Here is a 19,384-nt window from a genome sequence, read left to right on the forward strand (position 1 = left end):
CCATTTTGCTCACTATTGTTATTATATCCAGTACCTACCTAGCTCAGTTTCTGGTACATACTTACAGCACAGTAGCATTTGTTAAATGAATGAATCTTCACTCCCATTTCTTTCTCAGATGTTTATTGAGGTCTCACGGTTCCAGGCACTGTTCTAGGTCCTACAGATTCACAGCATAGTGTTCCCAATAATCGTAAGTTCTAGTGTGGGTCATGGACATACATACAAAGGCAACACGAACACATATTATTTGTTTAGTTACTTTTAAAGATTCTATTCATTTTTTAAAGACTTATTTATTTATTAGAGAGAGCCAGTGGGGGAAGGACAGAGGGAGAGAGAGAATCCCTAAGCAGACTCCCTGCTAAGCGTGGAGTCGTTGTTTTCGCAGGGCGCATCCCACCACCCAACATCATGACCTAAGCTGAAATCAAGAGCCTCCCACTTAACGGACAGAGTCATATAGGCATCCCTAAGATTTTATTTGGAAGTAATCTCTACATCCAATGTGGGGCTCAAATTTACACCCCTCAAGAGTCACCCGTTCCACTGACCAAGCCAACAGGCATCCTTGTATTATTGGTTTATAATAGCTCTCTTCTCCTTCTTGCCTATTCTAAGGCGCATGGATATCTTGAGGGCCCTTAGTTGGTGAGCAATGTTGAACCGGGATATATGCATTTGGAGCTCCACTGCAGGTGAAGACTTTGGCTAGAGGGAGATGTTGAGAGAGAGAGAGGAGTGGTGGGATTTCATTGAATTGGACAGACAGCCTCAGTTAAGGGGATCAAATTCAATTAAAACAAAATGTACCTGCTCAACTCACATGACTGAATTCTGCTAGACAGCTGACAGTTTATAAAGAACAGTATCAGCCTTAGGGGTTATACTCAATCTGATAAGATGGTGGAAAAAGAGTAGGGGGTTGGGCAGGGAGAGATAAGGTTCTGGAGCTACATATTAGAAAATTACTACATTATCTTCAAGATCTGTTGTTGATCCTTAAAATTATTACCCTTAAATTCCTGCCTTTTAAAAAGGCCTCAAGTTTCGAATCAGGAGTCCCTACTGGCTAAGAAAAATTTCAGGTGTTTTATACAAGTTCATGCCAGAAAAGGAAACCAAAACTCTTGGTGGATGCAAGAGTAAGTGTGAAGCACTCTATTGCATTACACAGTCTCTCATGCTTACCTTGGGGAACTCTGCAGAGGTAGTTTTCTTATCTCTACCAGCATCACATACTTTTGTGTTCCTTCACACCCCACCTCTACCCCCCCCCCCGCCTCCGAAAATGTAAATTAAAAAAAGAGTAAAACAAAAAGTCTCTACTGTCCTTTAAGGTCCAGTTAAACATGGAGTCCCTTCCTCAAACTGCTTATTCATCAAGCTGAGTTCCCTCTATTTTGCATTCGTCTTACAGCTCTTATGCCGCTGTGTATTATAGTTTTTTGAGTCCATGAAGTTATTCGCCTTGAACTCCAAGACCTTGGGAGCAATGCTGTTTAATGCTCAGAACGAGAGGGAGGGTTTAGAAGCTCCATAATAAGTGCATGTAACGGGAGAAGATGCTCCGGGAAGGAGACATAGAAAGGGGAAAGGGGAGATGCAAGCCTTTATTCGGAAAAGTTTATGGGAACAGTGACAGCATATTTAACAATGATATAGATGTGTCTAATACAGAGGGGAAAATAAAACTACGACTCCGCGCCCACCTTTTACTATACCATCTTCCCATTCACAACCGGCTTCTCAGACCCCATTCCCTCCTAAATACAGAGCTCTAACGAGGCTGGGTCTCCCTGGCCAATCGGAGCGCACTCTTCCGCAGTCGTGAGGACCGCTGCAGCCAATGAGAGACGTGGGCGATTTGGTGGGGTGAGACAAGCCGCCCTCTGGTGGAACCCTGGGGGCGTGGTGACGCGTTGGGCGGGACTGAGGTTTGATTGGCAGGGGAGAGATCTGCCGGCTCCGAACAGAGACCAGGCCCGGTGTGCGCGAGGGGGAGGACATGGGCGGGGTAGCGAAACTGGAGTCAGCCAATAGCTGACGCACTACTCACAGAGGGACCGCTAGATCACCAATGGCGGCACGGATATGGCGCCGTGGGCGGGGTTTAGGCCAAAAGAGGCGCAGGAGCCGCGCCTGTTAGTGTCGTCCTCACCGTCACGGCGGGCGTCTCTTCCTGGATTCATTCATTCGTTTTTCCATTCACGAAGGTAGTAAGGCCTAGTTGAAAGCCATGGAGAGCGCTCTTCCTGCCGCCGGCTTCTTGTACTGGGTCGGCGCAGGCACCGTGGCCTACGTGGCCCTGCGCATCTCGTACTCGCTCTTCACGGCCCTTCGGGTCTGGGGTTTGAGTCACGAGGCAGGGGTCGGACCGAGGCTCGGAGAATGGGCAGGTGAGTGCAGTCCAGCGCCGCCGGTCTCCTCGCTCCCGCGGCGGCTCGCGCGGCTTCCGGCCGGAGTCTGGCCGGTGCTGCCCAAGTCCGGGCCCAGCGCCTGGCCTTCCGCTTTCCAAGTCCCCTCTCCCTCCTGAGGCTCCTGCGTCCCTTGGACCCGCCTGGCCCCTAGCCTTGGGGCCCCAAGCCCTGGCTTGCCTGGACTTGCGAGTTTTTAAATAGGAAAGACGTTGTTGGCCCAACTCCGCGAATCTCACATGCCACTTGGTGGGTGCGGGGACAATTTGCTTGAACCCGCAGGGGCTGGTGTCCTTTAAGCCATTTCGGGTGCTTGGCCGGGAGTCAGTCACCTTGCTGCCTCCTCAGTCACACTCTGCCTACCTAGGTTCGCCCCGTATTGAGTGTTTTTAAAATAAAGGTTTTCGCTTGATTGGAATAGTGGTCCCCTGCTAAGGATGAAAGGCATTCTGTTGACTTTGGGGGGGGGGCGAGGATGAAGGGAGAGGACATAGAATTTCCGAAGTCTTTCTGCTTTTTAGAAACTTGGCTCTCTCCTGTTACTTGGATTCGGCCGAGTTCATTTCAAGATATACAAGGTTTTTGTTTTGGTTTGTTTTTAAATTCTCCTTAAACTTTTCTGGAGGCCTGATGGGTAACGTAATTATTGCTTCTGCAGAACGGTAACTCTCCGCGTAGCAATCAGAAATACTTTTGGTAGAAGGACGCTTATAGGAAAAAGTATTCCCCCCAAAGAGTGAGCTAAGCCTGTGGATCTTGTTTCATTTTGTTGGAGGATTTGAGAAAGGTCAGTTTGGAGAAGTTGGGAGAATTACCTGCAGGGAAGTTTTGTGCTTGCTGTTTTTCTTTTTTGTTGCTTTTCTTTACTTTTCGTTTCTTTTTCTTTTCTTTCTTTCTTTCTTTCTTTCTTCTTCTTTTTTTTTTTTTTTTTTTAACCAAGGGGTGTGCTGTGATCGTTCTCTGTGATTATTTATTCTGCTATTTCATGATTGAATGTACACTTCACCAAGCATTTCAGTGAATTTTGGGATGGTTAGGGGTTGCTTTCAGACTAGGTTCAACTAAGGTACACAAATAATGGGACTCTGTATTCTTCACTTTATTCACTCAAAATCATTTAAAGAACTTAGTAGGAAAAACATAAATTAACTTTTGGGGACAGCAGTGTGAAGAGAACACATCTCAAGTAGGAAGGGATATGTAAGAACTTTGTGATGTGAAGCAACTGTTCACATTATAATGCTTGTTTTTATTTTTTTAAAGATTTTACTTATTTATTTGACAGATACAGATCACAAGTAGGCAAAGAGGCAGGCAGAGAGAGAGAGAGGAGGAAGCAGCTCCCCCGCCCCAGCAGAGAGTCCCATGTGGGGCTGATCCCAGGATCCGGGGAACATGACCCAAGCCAAAGGCAGAGGCTTTAACCAACTGAGCCACCCAGGTGCGCCCAATACTTATTTTTAAAAATCACTTGGTGTTTTCTGATATTCCTTAAAAAACAAGTGAAGTGCTCAACTTGATTGTAATAAAGTTTATGATTTCACAACTGACTTGCCCAAATTCTTGATTGTCACATCTGGAAAACTTGCTAATGAACTTTTGAGATAGTTGCACAAGATTCTGGTGCATTACGAAATCCTGTAGCAAGATGAAGTGTTGTGATTTGTAAGCAGAGTCATGTTAGTAACTTTTAGAAAACTGAAATAGACTGTAGACTAATAACTCAGATGGTCCAAATCACTATTGAAAAGATTTGTCCCAGAGGAGGGATCCTTGCTAAATTGAAAGAAATGTTTAAAAGATTTAGAAATGAAATTTGAACCAAACACTGGGAAGTCATAAAGTGACATTGTGATTGTTGAGTTCGGTCTACCCTGGATTGTTAGGAAAATCTCTTTTTTAAGTACTTAAGCAGAAGTAATGATCAAGTTGTTATTTGTAACATGACATATATGTGGTAGCCTGAATCTTAAAATATTTCCTTTACTTTTCCAAATTCAGGGAATCTTTGAAAAACAAAATTAAGAGTACTTCATCTTAAACAGCTTCTTTGTTGGAGGGATGAACTGAAATAATTTGACAAAGCAGCAGCGATGATACTTGAATAATTAGGGCTAAATGTGATTAAAATTAGGTAAATGATTTGTTCAATCGAAGTTAGGATTATTAGAATTAATTTTTGTGTATAAATAGCACTAGTAAGTTTTCTGCCCCATAAAATTGGTATCTTCTTTCTGTGCAGTTTTCTTTGAATAAATGGTGGTAGCCGGCAGTTTTAGGGAGACATTTTTTACTCTCTACTACTAACATTTAACATCTTCCTCTCCATAACCAATTAAATGTTTTAAGTATAATATAGTAATGTGCATTGAATTGATAATGTTTTTATTGTTATTCTTAAGTCTCTTCATGTGAGTATGTTTAATTTCTCCTCAGATTTTAGAATCTGAAGGGGAGGGAGTGTGATTCCCCATTTTTTTCCTATTCCCACAGTAACTAGTGTATTGATCAGATTTAAGTGCTTCTAAATTTAAAAACAAAAGCTTGGAAAAATAAATAAGTTATGGGACATAATGTACAATATGGCAACTGTAGTTGATAATACTTTACTACAAATTTGCAAGTTGCCAAGAGATGAAATCTTAAAAATTCTCATCACAAGGGGTGTCTGGCTGGTTTGGTCGATGGAGCATGTGACCCTTGATCTTGGGGTCATGAGTTCAGGCCCCACACTGGGCAGGAAAAAATTCACAAGAAAAAAATTCTGTAAATATGTATGGTGATGGGTATTACCTAGAGTTACTGTGGTTCATTTCACAATATATACAACTATCAAATCGTTATGTTGTACACCTGAAACTAGTATAATGTTGTATGTCATATTATCTCAACAAACAAAACCCTCAAAGCTTGTCAAAACATGAAAATAGGTATGCTTTGTAGTCAATAAAAATATTTCAGACCACATATTCCTTAATCTAGTTAGGGTTTTAAGATCATAAATTACTTGACGCATACTCTAGTTTATCTCCTTCTTGTAATCCAGAGTTGAGTCATCTCTTCCCTAATTCTCTCCAGTACCATTCCCACTCAAGTGAGTTACACCGATTTCATCAGGTCCCTAGCAGATGGGTTTTGCCAGTTTTGCCTGACATCCTGTCATCGTTAGGGGATACTTCCCGTATTTCTTAGGAGAACAAAGAGCTCCTATGGAACTGGAGCTTTACTTGCTTGAAGGTCACTGTAGCAAGTAATCAGAAGAAGAGTGCTAACAAAAGTGGTCAGTTTGTACTCAATAAAGGGGAGAACAGTCATTACTGTGGAACAATAAAGAATGTAATCTGTAGGCTTTGATTTGAGCATAGATAAATTTTGCATTTATTTGAGCAGTTTCCATCATTGCAATTCATCCAAAATGATTGATACTGAACTACTGTGGAGGTGACAGATGGAAAGGCAAGGTAAGTAGACTTCTAAAGCCAAGATACTTTATAACTTTAAAGCCAGGACAGCACTCTGAGTTCTTATTTTTAGATTTTAAAGGAGGGGATATTGCTCCAGGTGGCAAAGAATAAAGGATCCACGAAGCAGTTGGATTTTAAAAATAGCCTTGTTGAGATAGAATGTATACACCATATAATTTACCCATTTAAAATATACAGTTTACAGAGTGCCTGGGTGGCTCAGATGGTTAAGTGACTTCCTTCAGCTCAGGTCATGATCTCCAGGTCCTGGGATGGAGCCCCATGTTCTGCTCCCAGCTCAGCGGGGAGTCTGCTTCTCCCTCTTCCTCTCTGTGCTCTTCCCCTGTGCTCTCTCTGACTCTCGCTGTCTCTCTCTCACGTGAATAAGTAAAATCTTAAAAAAAAAAATTGTACAGTTCCAAGATTTTTATTATACTCCCAGGGTTGTGCAACCATTATAGTCTAATTTTGGAACATTTTCATCTTTCTTAAAACAAGCCCTGTACCCATTAGCTGTCACTCCTCAACCCCCACACCCTCAATCCCTAGTCAACCACTAATCTACTTTTGGTCTATATGTATACATTATATATATGCCTATTCTGAGTATTTCCTATATATGGGATCTTATAATGTGAAGTATTTTATGACTGGCTTTCATTGAGCACAATATTCCCAAGGTTTCCCCACGTTGTAACGTGTTTTAGTGCTTCATTTCTCTTTATTGCGGAATAGTATTCCATTCTGTGGAGTGAGTGTAGATTTTGTAAAGGGTCTTTACCTCTGCATTTTGCTGTCTGCCCATCTGTATTCGCAGCTCCCTGAGATTTTGCAGCTTTGGATGCTGATGGAACTCATTTGGCCCTGTAGTATTCCAAGACAATGAACACTTAGAAAGGTCATAGGGTAGTGGTGGGGTTCTTTTGTAGAAAAGCTATCCATCAAAATGGCTTTGCTTAGCCAAGCTCCAAGAGTCAAAGGATTCTCAGAATCGAGTGTGGCGCATCATTTCTGTTTTTACTTCGGATAACTCCTCAAGATTGGTCTAGGTCTCCAGTGGCTAAGGGCTGCTTGAGTAACCAGGGGCCATTGGCAATAGGTCCCTTTCTTTCACTGGGCTTTGAGGAATCACATGATTTGAGGAATTATTTATGAAATGTTAATAATTTAAATTGGCAAGCCCAGAAGTCATATGAAGAACTGCCGTTTATTGAATGCTTGAAGTATTCTAGGCACTTGACAGATATTATCTTTAATCAGTCTTTGAGCGCTGACTTATTATCCCCATTGTGTAGAAGAAGAAATAGAGGCTTAGGGTAAATGACTTCCTTTGTCTGTGGTTTCTCAGCTAGTGAGTTGATAGATGAGGATTTGAAGCCAAGTTGTCCATTTTGCAATATGTATGTCTTATATGTTGGTGATTGGTTTATAGACTGCATGGGTACTTGGGGGGTGGATTCCTTTATATCTTAGGAACATACTGCTTTATTTTATTTTTTATTTTTTAAGCTTTTATTTTTTTAATTTTTAAATTTTTTAAAAAGCGATTTTATTTATTTATTTGACCAGCAGAGATCACAAGTAGGCAGAGAGGCACGCAGAGAGAGAGGGAAGCAGGCTCCCTGCTGAGCAGAGAGCTGAATGCGGGGCTCGATTCCAGGACCTCGGATCATGACCTGAGCCGAAGGCAGAGGCTTAACACACTGAGACACCCAGGCATCCCTTTAAATTATTTTTTTAAAATTTTATTTACTTGAGAGAGAGAGCGTCGGAGAGAGAGAGAGCACAAGCCAGGGGAGGGGCAGAGGGAGAGGGAGAAGTAGGCTTCCCACTGAGCAGGGAGCCCTACCAGGCCCATCCCAGGACCCTGAGATCATGACCTGAGCCAAGTCAGATGTTTAAGCTTTTATTTTTCCGTAACCTCTACCCCCAACATGGAGCTTGAACTCAAAACCCTGAGATCAAGAGTCACGTGCTCTACCAGACAAGCCAGCCAGGTACCCCTGGAACATTCAGCTTTTTAATCGAAGGCACACTTTCAAATTTGCGCATGCTTGATGCTTCCAGAAGCATCGTGGATTGGTAGCACATGTTTGAATCTAGTAGCTCGGGATTGGTCTGAGAGAGCCGCCCTGCGGGAGCAGTGACTGAAGGGAAAGGAGGAGGCTGGACATGGGAGGGCTCTCTCGAAATAGGGCCTGAGTGACTAGAGCCAGGAAGGGGTGGGCATGATGTAAACTGAGAGTGGAGTGGGGGGAAGGAGCCAGGAAGCAGGGCTGTTTAATCTGTCCCAAGAACAGGGAAGACAATAGAAGGGATTTTAATCAGAAGGGTGATGCAATTGAGTTGCAACTTTAAATAGAATTCTTTGTTTCTCTGATCTTCCCCAGGTCGTTGCGTGACCTCAGAGATGGACCAGTGCAAGTTATTCAGATAATCTCAATCAAAATTGCCTTAAAAAACGCCAAACAACCCCAAATGCAAATTCATACTGTAGAGTATGGGAGGCCACTTTTGTGTTATTGTCTTTCAGAGACCATTTCTCCCTGGGGGGGAAAAATGTAATCCTTGCGATGTGGGAGGTTATACTCTTACCAGGGACTGGGTGATAGGGTTGTTGCATGAACCCTGAAACTGGGTTACTGCATGAAACCATCCATGGTGTGGTAGTTGAGAAGCCTGCCCCAAAGCCCGGATCAGAGGGAACACTTTGTTTTATTTACACACTTTGTCTAGCAAAACAATGGGTTTGCCCGTCTCAGAGGGGCGGTTCCAGGGAGACTATCCAGTTCCTTTAAAGTTATCTTTAGCACCTTTAAGTGAAGTTATTTTCTATTTAAATGATGAAGCCAGTGGGGTAAAGGAAGAAAGGCTACCAAATTTAAGATTTAGAACAATTACCTTTTCTCAAGAGTGTTGAATTACATCAGTTAACAATAGTGATAATGGCTTTGGCTTTGGAGTCAGCCACAAGGGTGAGCTTTGCTATTGGAGAAAATGTTTGTCGTTGGGCAAAGATAGTTAACCTCTGAGAATAACTTTCTTCCTCTATCAAATGGGGCTTATACTTTTCAGGAGCATTGTGGCAACGAAAAGAGGTGTAAATAAGGCTCTAGTGTAGTCTTTTGTGTGTTTTATGGGTACTGAGTAAATATTTAAGGACTTTTTTTGTTTGTATACATTACTCTTATTTGATGAAGAGGAATTGTTGAAACTAAGAATAATGTACGTCACTCAGCTGATAAACTATTAGAAATTTGAAGTTATGAACATATCAAGTAAGAGGTAATTAGTGTTACTTGAAGATTTCTTGCTTTTGTGAGAAGATTGATGAAATGCTTCCCTGAAATATGGCTCCCCTTAGTGAACCTAAGATATGAAGGTTTTAGGAAAATTTGGTTATGTGCAACTTTTCAATTAAATTTGTAAAAACCTTGGAATTATCTTTGACTCTTTTCTCACCCTCTATACAGTCTATTAGGAAATCCCATTGTCTCTAACTTCAGAATATTCAGAATCCAGTCCCTTCTGCACTGGTGTAAGCCACTGAAATCTCTTGGCTTGATATAATGGCAAGATTAAAGTTTCAGCAAAACCTTGCTAATTGGTAAAGTTGAGTGAATGAATGAAAAAAATAAATTCTAGGATCTGTTGACCAAAATATAGTTTGGTTATTTTGAAAGCCTGATAAAATATGCCCACGCCTTCTAAACCTTTAGACTTTTTGAATTGTTGGAGACATTGAACCAAATTTCCTGGAAAATCTTTTGGGTGGGAAAGCCATTGACTGGTAAATGTATGTAGCCAATAACTTCTAGAAAGTTAACTGTAGAGCGCTGGATATGTAGTTTATTTGCCTCATGGAAAGAAATGAATACAACAATTGGTTGATGATTTTTACAAAACTTTAGTCAGTCATTTTTGTGAGAAACTTAAGAAAATTGAAATGTTGGGGTGCCTGGGTGGCTCAGTCGGTTAATAGTCTGCCTTTGGCTCAGGTCATGATCCCAGGACCCTGAGATCGAGCCCCACATTGGGCTCCCTGCTCAGTGGGAAGCCTGCTTCTCCCTCTCCCCTCCCCCTGCTTGTATTCCCTCTCTTGATGTATCTCTCTCCCTCTGTCAAATAAATAAATAAAATCTTCAAAAAAAAAAAAAAAGAAGAAGAAGAAGAAGAAGAAAATTGTAATGTCATTAGGAAGCAGAAAAGAACAGTGACGGAGTAATGAAACCAGAAGAGCTTTGGGTGACCTCTTCAGTTGAACTATTAGGGAAATACGCTGCAAGATCATGCATCCAGTTAGAGAATGGCCAGGTAAGGCGGGTCACTGGGAAAGCCAGAAAATGGTGGATGCCTCTGTGGTAGACTGAGTAAAAGCAGTGGTGGGAGTGTTGAGCATCAGGTTCTGACGTAAAGGAGAAGAGACATGTCAGGGCGATCAGTGGTAACACTGAGGATGCCGGCAGAACTGGACATGGTTATGTACCACTGCAGCTGGTATGGGATAAAAACAGTCCTCCCTTCTAGAAGAACTGACATGCATTTCTAGCCATGGAGGGTACCGTTAATGCCATGTTCTCGGTACACCCCTTCGCAGACATTAAGACTTTTTCATTGTATACAGTGAATTTTTTCATTGTATACAGGGACCTTTTTCATTGTATACAGTGGTATAAACTAAGTGAGTTGATCTAGTATCTCTTACCTACTGTCTCAGCTGTGCTTATCCCCCCCAACTATGGATTATGTTGATGACTGAATTGCCAAAGAAATAGTGTATTGTTTTAGTATGTGCTCCTCAAGGTGGCCAGGAAAGGCTACAGTATCTTTTAGAAGTTTAAATGCCAGTTTTAGTGCTCCCTTAACATTTCTAGTATGTAGAAAACTCATTTTCCAGATTGGTTTTACTGTAATGACTAGCATTAACTGCGCACGACCAAGCTAACTCCAGTAGAAATATTGCCAAGCTTGCTTTAATGATAGCTGAACCTCCCGACTTGTCACATAAACAGAGCTGATACAGTAAACAAGCTTTCCTAATCTTGCACATTCAGTCTAATAATTTTGCCAGGGAACAGGGAGCTGCTGCTTATCTGTGTTTTCCAATACCTCTCATTGCCTGTCATGTGAAAGGAGGTGATGATCTCTTTATAGATAATGTGAAAAAAAAAACAAGCAAACAAACCACAGTTGGTTAGACAATGGTGTTCACACACTCTGAATTAGAGGAGGCTGAATTAATGAAGTTTTACTGTAATGATGACATATTAATATGCAAAGTGATTTTGCAAGCATTCTCAAATGATTTCCACAACGACCTGTGAAGCAGGTTAGGGTTGGGTTTGTTCTTTCTTTCTTTTTTTTTTTTTTTAAAGATTTTTTTATTTATTTGTCAGAGACAGAGGGAGAGAGAGTGAGCAAGCACAGGCAGACAGAGAGGCAGGCAGAGGCAGAGGGAGAAGCAGGCTCTCTGCCGAGCAAGGAGCCTGATGTGGGACTTGATCCCAGGACCCTGGGATCATGACCTGAGCCGAAGGCAGCTGCTTAACCAACTGAGCCACCCAGGCATCCCGGGTTTGTTCTTTCTATGTAACATGCCTGCACCAGAGGGAGAGACAGTGGCTGGCGGAAGGGTTACAGCCAGTGCCAGAAGAAATCAAATCCAGGTTTTTGGACTCCAAGCTCCACGTTCTTTCTACTTTCCTGCCAAAGTTCCTGGTAATGATTTTTAAGGCCGTTTGGAATACCCATACAAGAGCTTCTAAACTGGAGGTTTCCTCAAATGTTGCCTGGAACTAAAAGGTCTATTTATGCTGTGGCAATATCCAAACTCACATGGTTCATAAAAATAACTGGATGTGCTTGTTAAAAACACAGAGTCTAAGGCTTCGCCATAGACCTACTAAATCAAAATCTCTAAGAAAAGAATGTGGGCAAGTGTATTTTTAGCAAATAAGATGATTCTTAAGATCACACTTTTTGGGAAACACCGGACTATGGTCAAGATAGCCCTAGAAGAAGACAGGGGACTAACATGTGCAGACTTTCTAGCTGGGTGTCTTTTCTTGGTTGCAGGGCTTGATTTATAATAGTGTTAAAACTCCCAGTGATTTCTGTACTAAATATTATAATTTTGACAGTGAAATAGAGATTCTATTTTAGGCTAGTTCTGTGTTTCCATATTTGAAATAGATTGGGGGAAAGAAAACCCCAACCACTTGGAACTTAAGTGTGTTGCTGTAGAATAAGAACTGTAGGCAGCACATCCAGTATTTCCCAGGCTTTACTAATTGGAGATTGGGGTGACACTAGGGGTCTCAATAAGAGTGATATTTTAGTAGATGCAAATAATAGAAGCTTACTTTAAGTAAGACCATAGAAGGAGAGCTGAAGACTTTGGAAGCTTAAGTAAAAAGAATTGAATATTTTCTTATTTTCTGTTTGTGATACTATTTTTTTGGTGGCTTTTTTTTTTTTTTTTTTAGTTTATTACATTTAGCAGAAAGGAAGCTTTAAGTCTGATTCCCTTCTTTATAGGTGGATTTTAAAAAATTATCTTTTTTGTGAAATTAATGTAAGTGATACATACTGGTGATTCTTTTTGGGGGGGAGATTTTATTTATTTATTTGAAAGAGAGAGAGTATGTGAGCATGAGCAGGGGAGGGGCAGAAGGAGAGAGAGAAGCAGACTCTCCGCCAATCAGGGAGCCCAGTGCGGGCTCCTTCCATCCTGAAACCAGGACTCTGGGCCCATGACGTGAGCGAAAAGCAAATGTTTAATGGATGGAGCCACCTAGGTGCCCCTGTACTGATGATTCTTACAGGCCAAGAAACTAGAGAAAATGTTCTAATTATTTTTTTGTTTTTTAAAAAATGTTAAGTCTTCCAAATGATGAAGAAAGAAAATGGTCCTAGGTTTAATCAGAAGAAATTTTCCTTTTAGTTGGCTGTATGCCATACTCAGTACTGAGTATAGGAATATAGTAGTGAGTAAGAAAGCCATAGTCTCTGTCTCCATTGTTCTAGCAGAGGACACAGATCTTTATATAAGCAGCTCTGGAAAGTGTAATATGACCAGCTTTGGGGACACTGACCTGGTTCAGGGGCTTAGAGAAAGTTTTCTAGAAGAAATAACATTTAATCCAAAGTATGGAAGAAAAGGAGAAGAGGGAAGAAGATGATAATGTTAATAATGGTAATAAGATGTAATATTTATAAAAAAGCTAACCATGTACCAGATACTTTTCTAAATACCTCAGTGAATTTACTTAATTCTCACATAATCCAATAAGGTAGGGCTTATTAATTTCCCCTTTTTACTCAAAGAAAGCTGAGTTAATAGAGAAGGCAAATGGTTTGATCAAAGTCATATAGCTAGTAAGTGGAGGAGGACCTCGGATTTGAACTCTGTCTCCCGAGCTTCCTGCTAACCACTGCAAATTACACTGATGAGTTAAAGATGCGCAGATAAGGGGAGTTGGAGGACAGGGGAGTACTTTGAGTAGAGGGACTGAACATTCAGGAACTTTGGGCTGAGAGTCCTGGAGGTGAGAAGCAAGATGTTAAGGCAGAGAAGTAGGGGTGAGGGAGTGTGGGCGGGTGGTCATAAAGGGCCTTGAGGCTCTGATGAGAGTTTTATTTATCCTAAGGGCATTGGGAAGTCACTGAAAGATTTTAAGCAGTTGAGGGTCATGATCAAATTTATATTTTGGACAACCAAGACATTGGAGAATGGATGTGAAGAGAGCAACTCAGGAGAAAGGAGATCAGAGGAGGGTGGCGGTGGTGGCCGCCGTGGGAAGCCAGGCATTGGGAGATTGTGGCTTGGGTCAAGATAATGAGGGCAGGCACTGAGGAAGGGAGTCAGACGAGAGAGAAGAGGTTCAAGTTGCAAACCTTTGTCATAAATAGGTCATGGGGATGAAGGGGATCACAAAGTCAAGAAGGACGGTGGATTGTCTGGACTCTGGGCAGATGATGACACTTGTCACGGCCGTTGGAAACACAAAGGGAAGGAGCAGGCTCGGGGAGGGAAATAATGAGGTTGATCTCCGATAGGTTCTGTGTGGATGTCAGTCAGCCTTTCAAGAGATTAGCACCAGACTGAGTCTACTGTTCCAAGTTCTTTACCAAAGGCCTTTGGTTCAGCAGTTGTTTATAGTTGTCATAAAGTATATGTTATAGGAAAGTTTGGAGCCTCAGCATGTAATATTTTAGGAAAGGGACAGTAGTATTTTTGAATGGCTTGAATCGAGTGTATCCCATGTAGCACTTTGTGCCTTAGTTCAGTCACTCTTTGCTGTTTCCTTTTAGGCAGAAAAGCAGGGAAGTATGGTGGAAAGTATACAGAACTTACCAGAAGACCTGAGTTCATATTCCATGTTCTCACTTTGACACTTATTAGCTGTGAAGTCTTTGGTCAGCCACACTGTTTATTTCATCTTTCAAATATGTCTAAAGATACCCATTTCATCTTCAGAGATGTAAGAGACTGAATCCTCTTTGTAGACAATACAAAGCATTTTACACTCATTAGACATTGGGCCTTTTTTTCCCTTTCCATTTTCAGTTAGAAATCTAGAAATAGAATTGCCCCAGGAGTTGATTAAATTGTTTATGTGCGATTTAATTTGCTTCAGAGATTTATTTTGAGATCTGTTGTAACTTTGTCGTGATCAACACCTGAGTTTTCTCTGATGTGATTATCTAATACATGTCAATTTTAGAATGTACCTAAAATAAAAAAAATTTTTTTTACAACTTTGTGAATGTAACCTGGGTTTCTGTATTAAAAGTGAAGCTAATTTAACCACAAATTGTGTTAGTTTTAAAGAAGTGCCTTAAACTTCAACTTTATTCTTAATATATACCAAAGCTATGGTTAGGTATAGTGGATTAACGATATCGTTAAAATATTGGCAGCAAAATGTTATTTCAACTGTAATATAATTGGATGACTTTCAAACTTGACATAACTGTTTAAAGTCCCATTATTGTATTACAAGCATTATTATAAAAGGTGATTATAAGTTCCCATCATTTCTTACTCAGTACCTCACTGTTCCTGTCTCAGGCTTAAAGATATTTAGAGTTCTTTCTTTAGTGAAAGATTTTCTATTGTTCTCATCTTGGTTTCAGCTAGATTCTTATGATTTATAAGGTTGATGACAAAGCAGTACCTTTTAGATCTCTATAGCAAAGGTATTATCTTGGAAATGAGGGGATATTTTTTTTAGAATGTACTTGAAATCTAATTTTTTAAAATTTAGCAAAGTTGAGGACTATATGTAAAACCCAAATCTTTTAATAATATTTGCTTCAAAGTACATTACTTCTTTGGAATTCACGAGTTAATTTTTTTTTTCTGGGGGGGGGCAATTTATTTGTTACTATTACTGCAACTGGAAACGTGTTTTTCTCTCCTTTTGCATTCCTGTATTTGGGTTGTCCCAGAAGCAAATGTTAAAGGACACGGACTCAGGTGCTGTCAGTTTATTTGGAAGGTGATCCTAAGAAACACCAGGAGGGAGTGAAGCAGGGAAGGGAACACAGCCAGTACAGGAGGCATTATCAAGCGCATTGGTCAACTAAAACTTGATCCCACTGCGGAACTCTAGAGCTAGTGCAGGGCACACATTGCAGAGTTATCTAACCTGCAGGTCCGGGAAGCTCAGATAATTATATACCAAGAGCCATTAAGCGTTGGTGAGGGCTGTTGGTGGGAAGGAACATTAATTTGATAGAATTTCTGTCTGCCATGCACTTGGGTGTTGCTGGCTTCAGCCACCAAAATCCTTGGGGAAAGCCATGCATTTGAAATGTGGGCTCCAATGGTATTGCCAGAGCGGAGGGTGGAGCACCAGCTTAGCTGTATTTCCAGTCTCAGTACTTGTGCACGGTCTCTTTTTCTTTCAACAAAACAAAATAAGCCCATGGGGGGAAAAAAAATGGAACTAAGTTCTGGCAAAAAGTAAAGAAATCTAGTAGATTTGAGGCAGTTGGGAGGGTGGTGGTAGAGGTTCTACCACATCTCAGGGTTGATGTATTGACCTATATTCAGTATTTTAACATTAGAAAAATACAGGTGACTGATTCAATATTGAATGATTAAATAATTAAATAATAATTATATAAATAAATAATAATTAAATAATGAAACCTTATGAGTTTGTTTGTGTTATACTGTGAGTTAATCTCTTCCTCTTCATAATTTACTTCTGATCTACCAAATGGGAGGTGATTTCCATGATCAGTAGACAGTGAGTACAGCATTTGGGGAAGCTGGCAAATGTGGTTGGTTGCTTGTTGACGGAATCCCAATTTTGTGTGAGTACTGATGACCATGTACCTCAGGGGAGGTTGGCTTACTCCTCAGTCCCAGGGGCCCAGTCTTGGGTAGTTTAAGCTTATCTTGGTGATTCTTTTTCCCTTGCCGGAGGTTGGTTTAGGAATGGGCATGTATCACAGTTCCTGGCCATGAGACGGGAGAGGTGATCTGCCAGAGGAAGGGCTTCTTCTTCTTCTTCTTTTTTTTTTTTAAAGATTTTATTTATTTATTTGACAGACAGAGATCACAAGTAGGCAGAGAAGCAGGTAGAGAGAGAGAGGAGGAAGCAGGCTCCCTGCTGAGCAGAGATCCTGATGTGGGGCTCGATCCCAGGACCCTGAGATCATGACCTGAGCTGAAGACAGAGGCTTAACCCACTGAGCCACCCAGGTGCCCCAGAGGGAGGGCTTCTGAGGAGCCTTTTCTCCTCAGTAAAAAGAGAGAAGGAAAAGTGTTAGGTGACAATGTGATGGCCTGCAGCCATCCTTGGGACCGGAGGGTACAAACTGGGGGAAGAACCAATACACTGAGGACTGCAGAACAGAGAGATGAAAAGCACCTGGGACTTGATGCTGTCACATACTTCGGAATGTATTTACATTGGAGGTGCCTTATACTTCCTGTTATTAATATATTAATATTAATATTAATAAATCCCCCTCTTTTTAAAATTAACATATAATGTATTATTTGTTTCAGGGGAACAGGTCTGAGAATCATCATTCTTACACAATTTACAGCACTCATCATAGCATATCCCCTCCCAAATCCCTCCCACCCCCCTCCCCTCCGGCGTCCCTTAGTTTGTTTCGCGTGATTAAGAGTCTCTCTCTCTCTTTTTTTAAAGATTTTATTTATTTATTTGACAGTCAGAGATCACAAGTAGGCAAAGAGGCAGGCAGAGAGAGGGGAAGGGAAGCAGGCTTCCCGCTGAGCAGGGAGCCCAAGGTGGGGCTTGATACCAGGACCCTGGGATCATGACCTGGGCCGAAGGCAGAGGCTTTAACCCACTGAGCCACCCAGGTGCCCCCCATGATTAAGAGTCTCTTATGGTTTATCTCCCTCCCTGGTCCTATCTTGTTTCATTTTCCCCTCCCTTCCCCCCATGTACCCCTACCCTGCCTCTCAGATTCCTCATATTAGAGAGATCATATGATAATTGTCTTTCTCTGATTGACTTATTTTGCCCAGCATAATACCCTCTCGTTTCATCTACGTCATTGCAAATGGCAAGATTTCGGGGTTTTGATGGCTGCATAGTATTCCATATTTGTGTGTGTGTGTGTGTGTGTGTGTGGGTGGATGGGTGTGTTGTGTATACATACACACAACACACCCACACACACCATATCTTCTTTATCCATTCATCTATTGGCTATTGTGGACATTGCTGCTAAACATTCGGGTGCACGTGCTCCTTTGGATCACTACATCTGTATCTTTGGGGTAAAAACCCAGTAGTGTGATCGCTGGGTCATAGGGTAGCTCTATTTTCAACTTTTTGAGGACCCTCCACACTGTTTTCCAGAATGGCTGCACCAGCTTGCATTCCCACCAATGCAAGGTGGGAGGAGGGTTCCCCTTTTTCCGCATCTTCACCAACACCTGTCATTTCCTAACTGGTTAATTTTAGCCATTCTGCCTGGTGTGAGGTGGTATCTCACTGTGATTTTGAATAAATCCATTTTTTCTTTAAGCTATTTCTGTTACTTGCAGCAGAAAGCACCCCAGTCTATAGCTTCATTAGAAAAGGGGGGAAATTTCTTGTTCTGAATAACGATTTATAATTAAAATCCTGTAGATTTGGGTGAATGTAATTTGTTGCTGTTCATTTTCTTTTGAATATGGTTGACACTGTTGCTGTTCATTTGAAAACTGAAATGAATGAAAGGAGGCCAGCTTTGGTATGCGATCTGATTGCAGATCCCATTAAATAAAATTTCATTTCTGATTATGCTGGTTGTTGAATATTGGGCTTTTATTTTTATTTATTTATTTGTTGCAAAGATTTATTTATTTGAGAGAGTATGCGCAAAAGCTGGGGGAGGAGCAGAGGGTGAGAGAGAGAATCCTCAGGCAGTCTCCCTGCTGAGCGTGGAGCCTGATGAGGGGCTCCATCCTAGACGCCGAGATCATGACCTGAGCCAAAACCAAGAGTTGGACACTTAACCAACTGAGCCAGCCAGTCACCCTTGAGTGTTGGGCTTTTAAATTATTTAGTGCCTAGGTCTACAGTTTATAAATCCCAAGAGAATATGTGCATAAGGATTGTCTTATTGTCATTTTTGAGAACTGTTACCAAAGGATTTAGGAATATTGGGCATTCATTTAGCTTGAAGTAAATTTCTCAGTATGGTCTACTTTAAGTTAGTTTAAGTAACTCTTTATTTTTAGGGAGTACCTGGTAATCCGGGGACCTTGGCCCTGTATAGTTTGATGGAATTAGAAAAAGGTGAGGACTATGTATGAAGAGGTTGAAGGTGGTGTGGGCATGTGTATGTGTGGGTCTGTGTCTGGTACAATCCTGAGTGCGTATTTCTCTCCAGTACATTCCAAAGCCAATAAGAAGTCAGTAGTGTTCATTATCTTGTTAAATTTTTAGCTCCACCATTTCCCCATATAAATATATTATTAAATAAAAACTTGTGAAATCTGTTTCAATGATTCCTGGTTTGGGAAGATAATCAAGTGTAAAATTAGAGATTCAGTGTTACTTAAATTCCCTTAGTTTTAAAGTCCAAATGATGGGGGAAATGTGCCATATGGGTCACTTGAAAGCTGGAGCCAAGATATATGGAACTTGGGGACATGTACTCTGCTTTGTGTACCATGTGGGGATATGGCCTTACTGATGCTGAGTTTGTTACATGAACCAGGAGAGCCTGATGTGTGTTTATAATATATGATATATATAATAAATATACATATTTATTATATATAAAAATAATGTATAATAAAACAATATTGTTTTAAAGAGAATGTAGAGATTGTTTATCTTGAATACCAGTAATACAATGCCCAAGTCTTAAAGGACTATAGTGCAATAAGAAATCAAGATTTTCAGGTCTGTCAGGATGGACTGGCTGTGTACTTGGCCATGTACTATCAAAGGAAGCTGTACTTCTTTGTGTGGTACTGTCCCTTCTGATAAGAAAGATTTGCCCTGTGAATGAAGG

At 41.1% G+C, this 19,384-nt stretch overlaps 1 protein-coding gene across 1 annotated transcript in view; it reads left to right on the forward strand.

Moving 5' to 3' along the window:
- Positions 1-1,957: 1,957 nt before the first annotated feature.
- HSD17B12 (hydroxysteroid 17-beta dehydrogenase 12) overlaps positions 1,958-19,384 on the forward strand; it is a 161,556-nt gene continuing 144,129 nt past the window's right edge. Inside the window, exon 1 of the mRNA XM_082684042.1 lies at positions 1,958-2,399. Coding sequence (XP_082540168.1) covers positions 2,240-2,399 — 160 coding nt within the window. The 5' untranslated portion in view covers positions 1,958-2,239. The remainder of the gene's footprint in view (positions 2,400-19,384) is intronic.

Source organism: Mustela nivalis, assembly GCF_964662115.1.
Source record: "Mustela nivalis genome assembly, chromosome: 9".
Lineage (NCBI taxonomy): Eukaryota > Metazoa > Chordata > Mammalia > Carnivora > Mustelidae > Mustela > Mustela nivalis.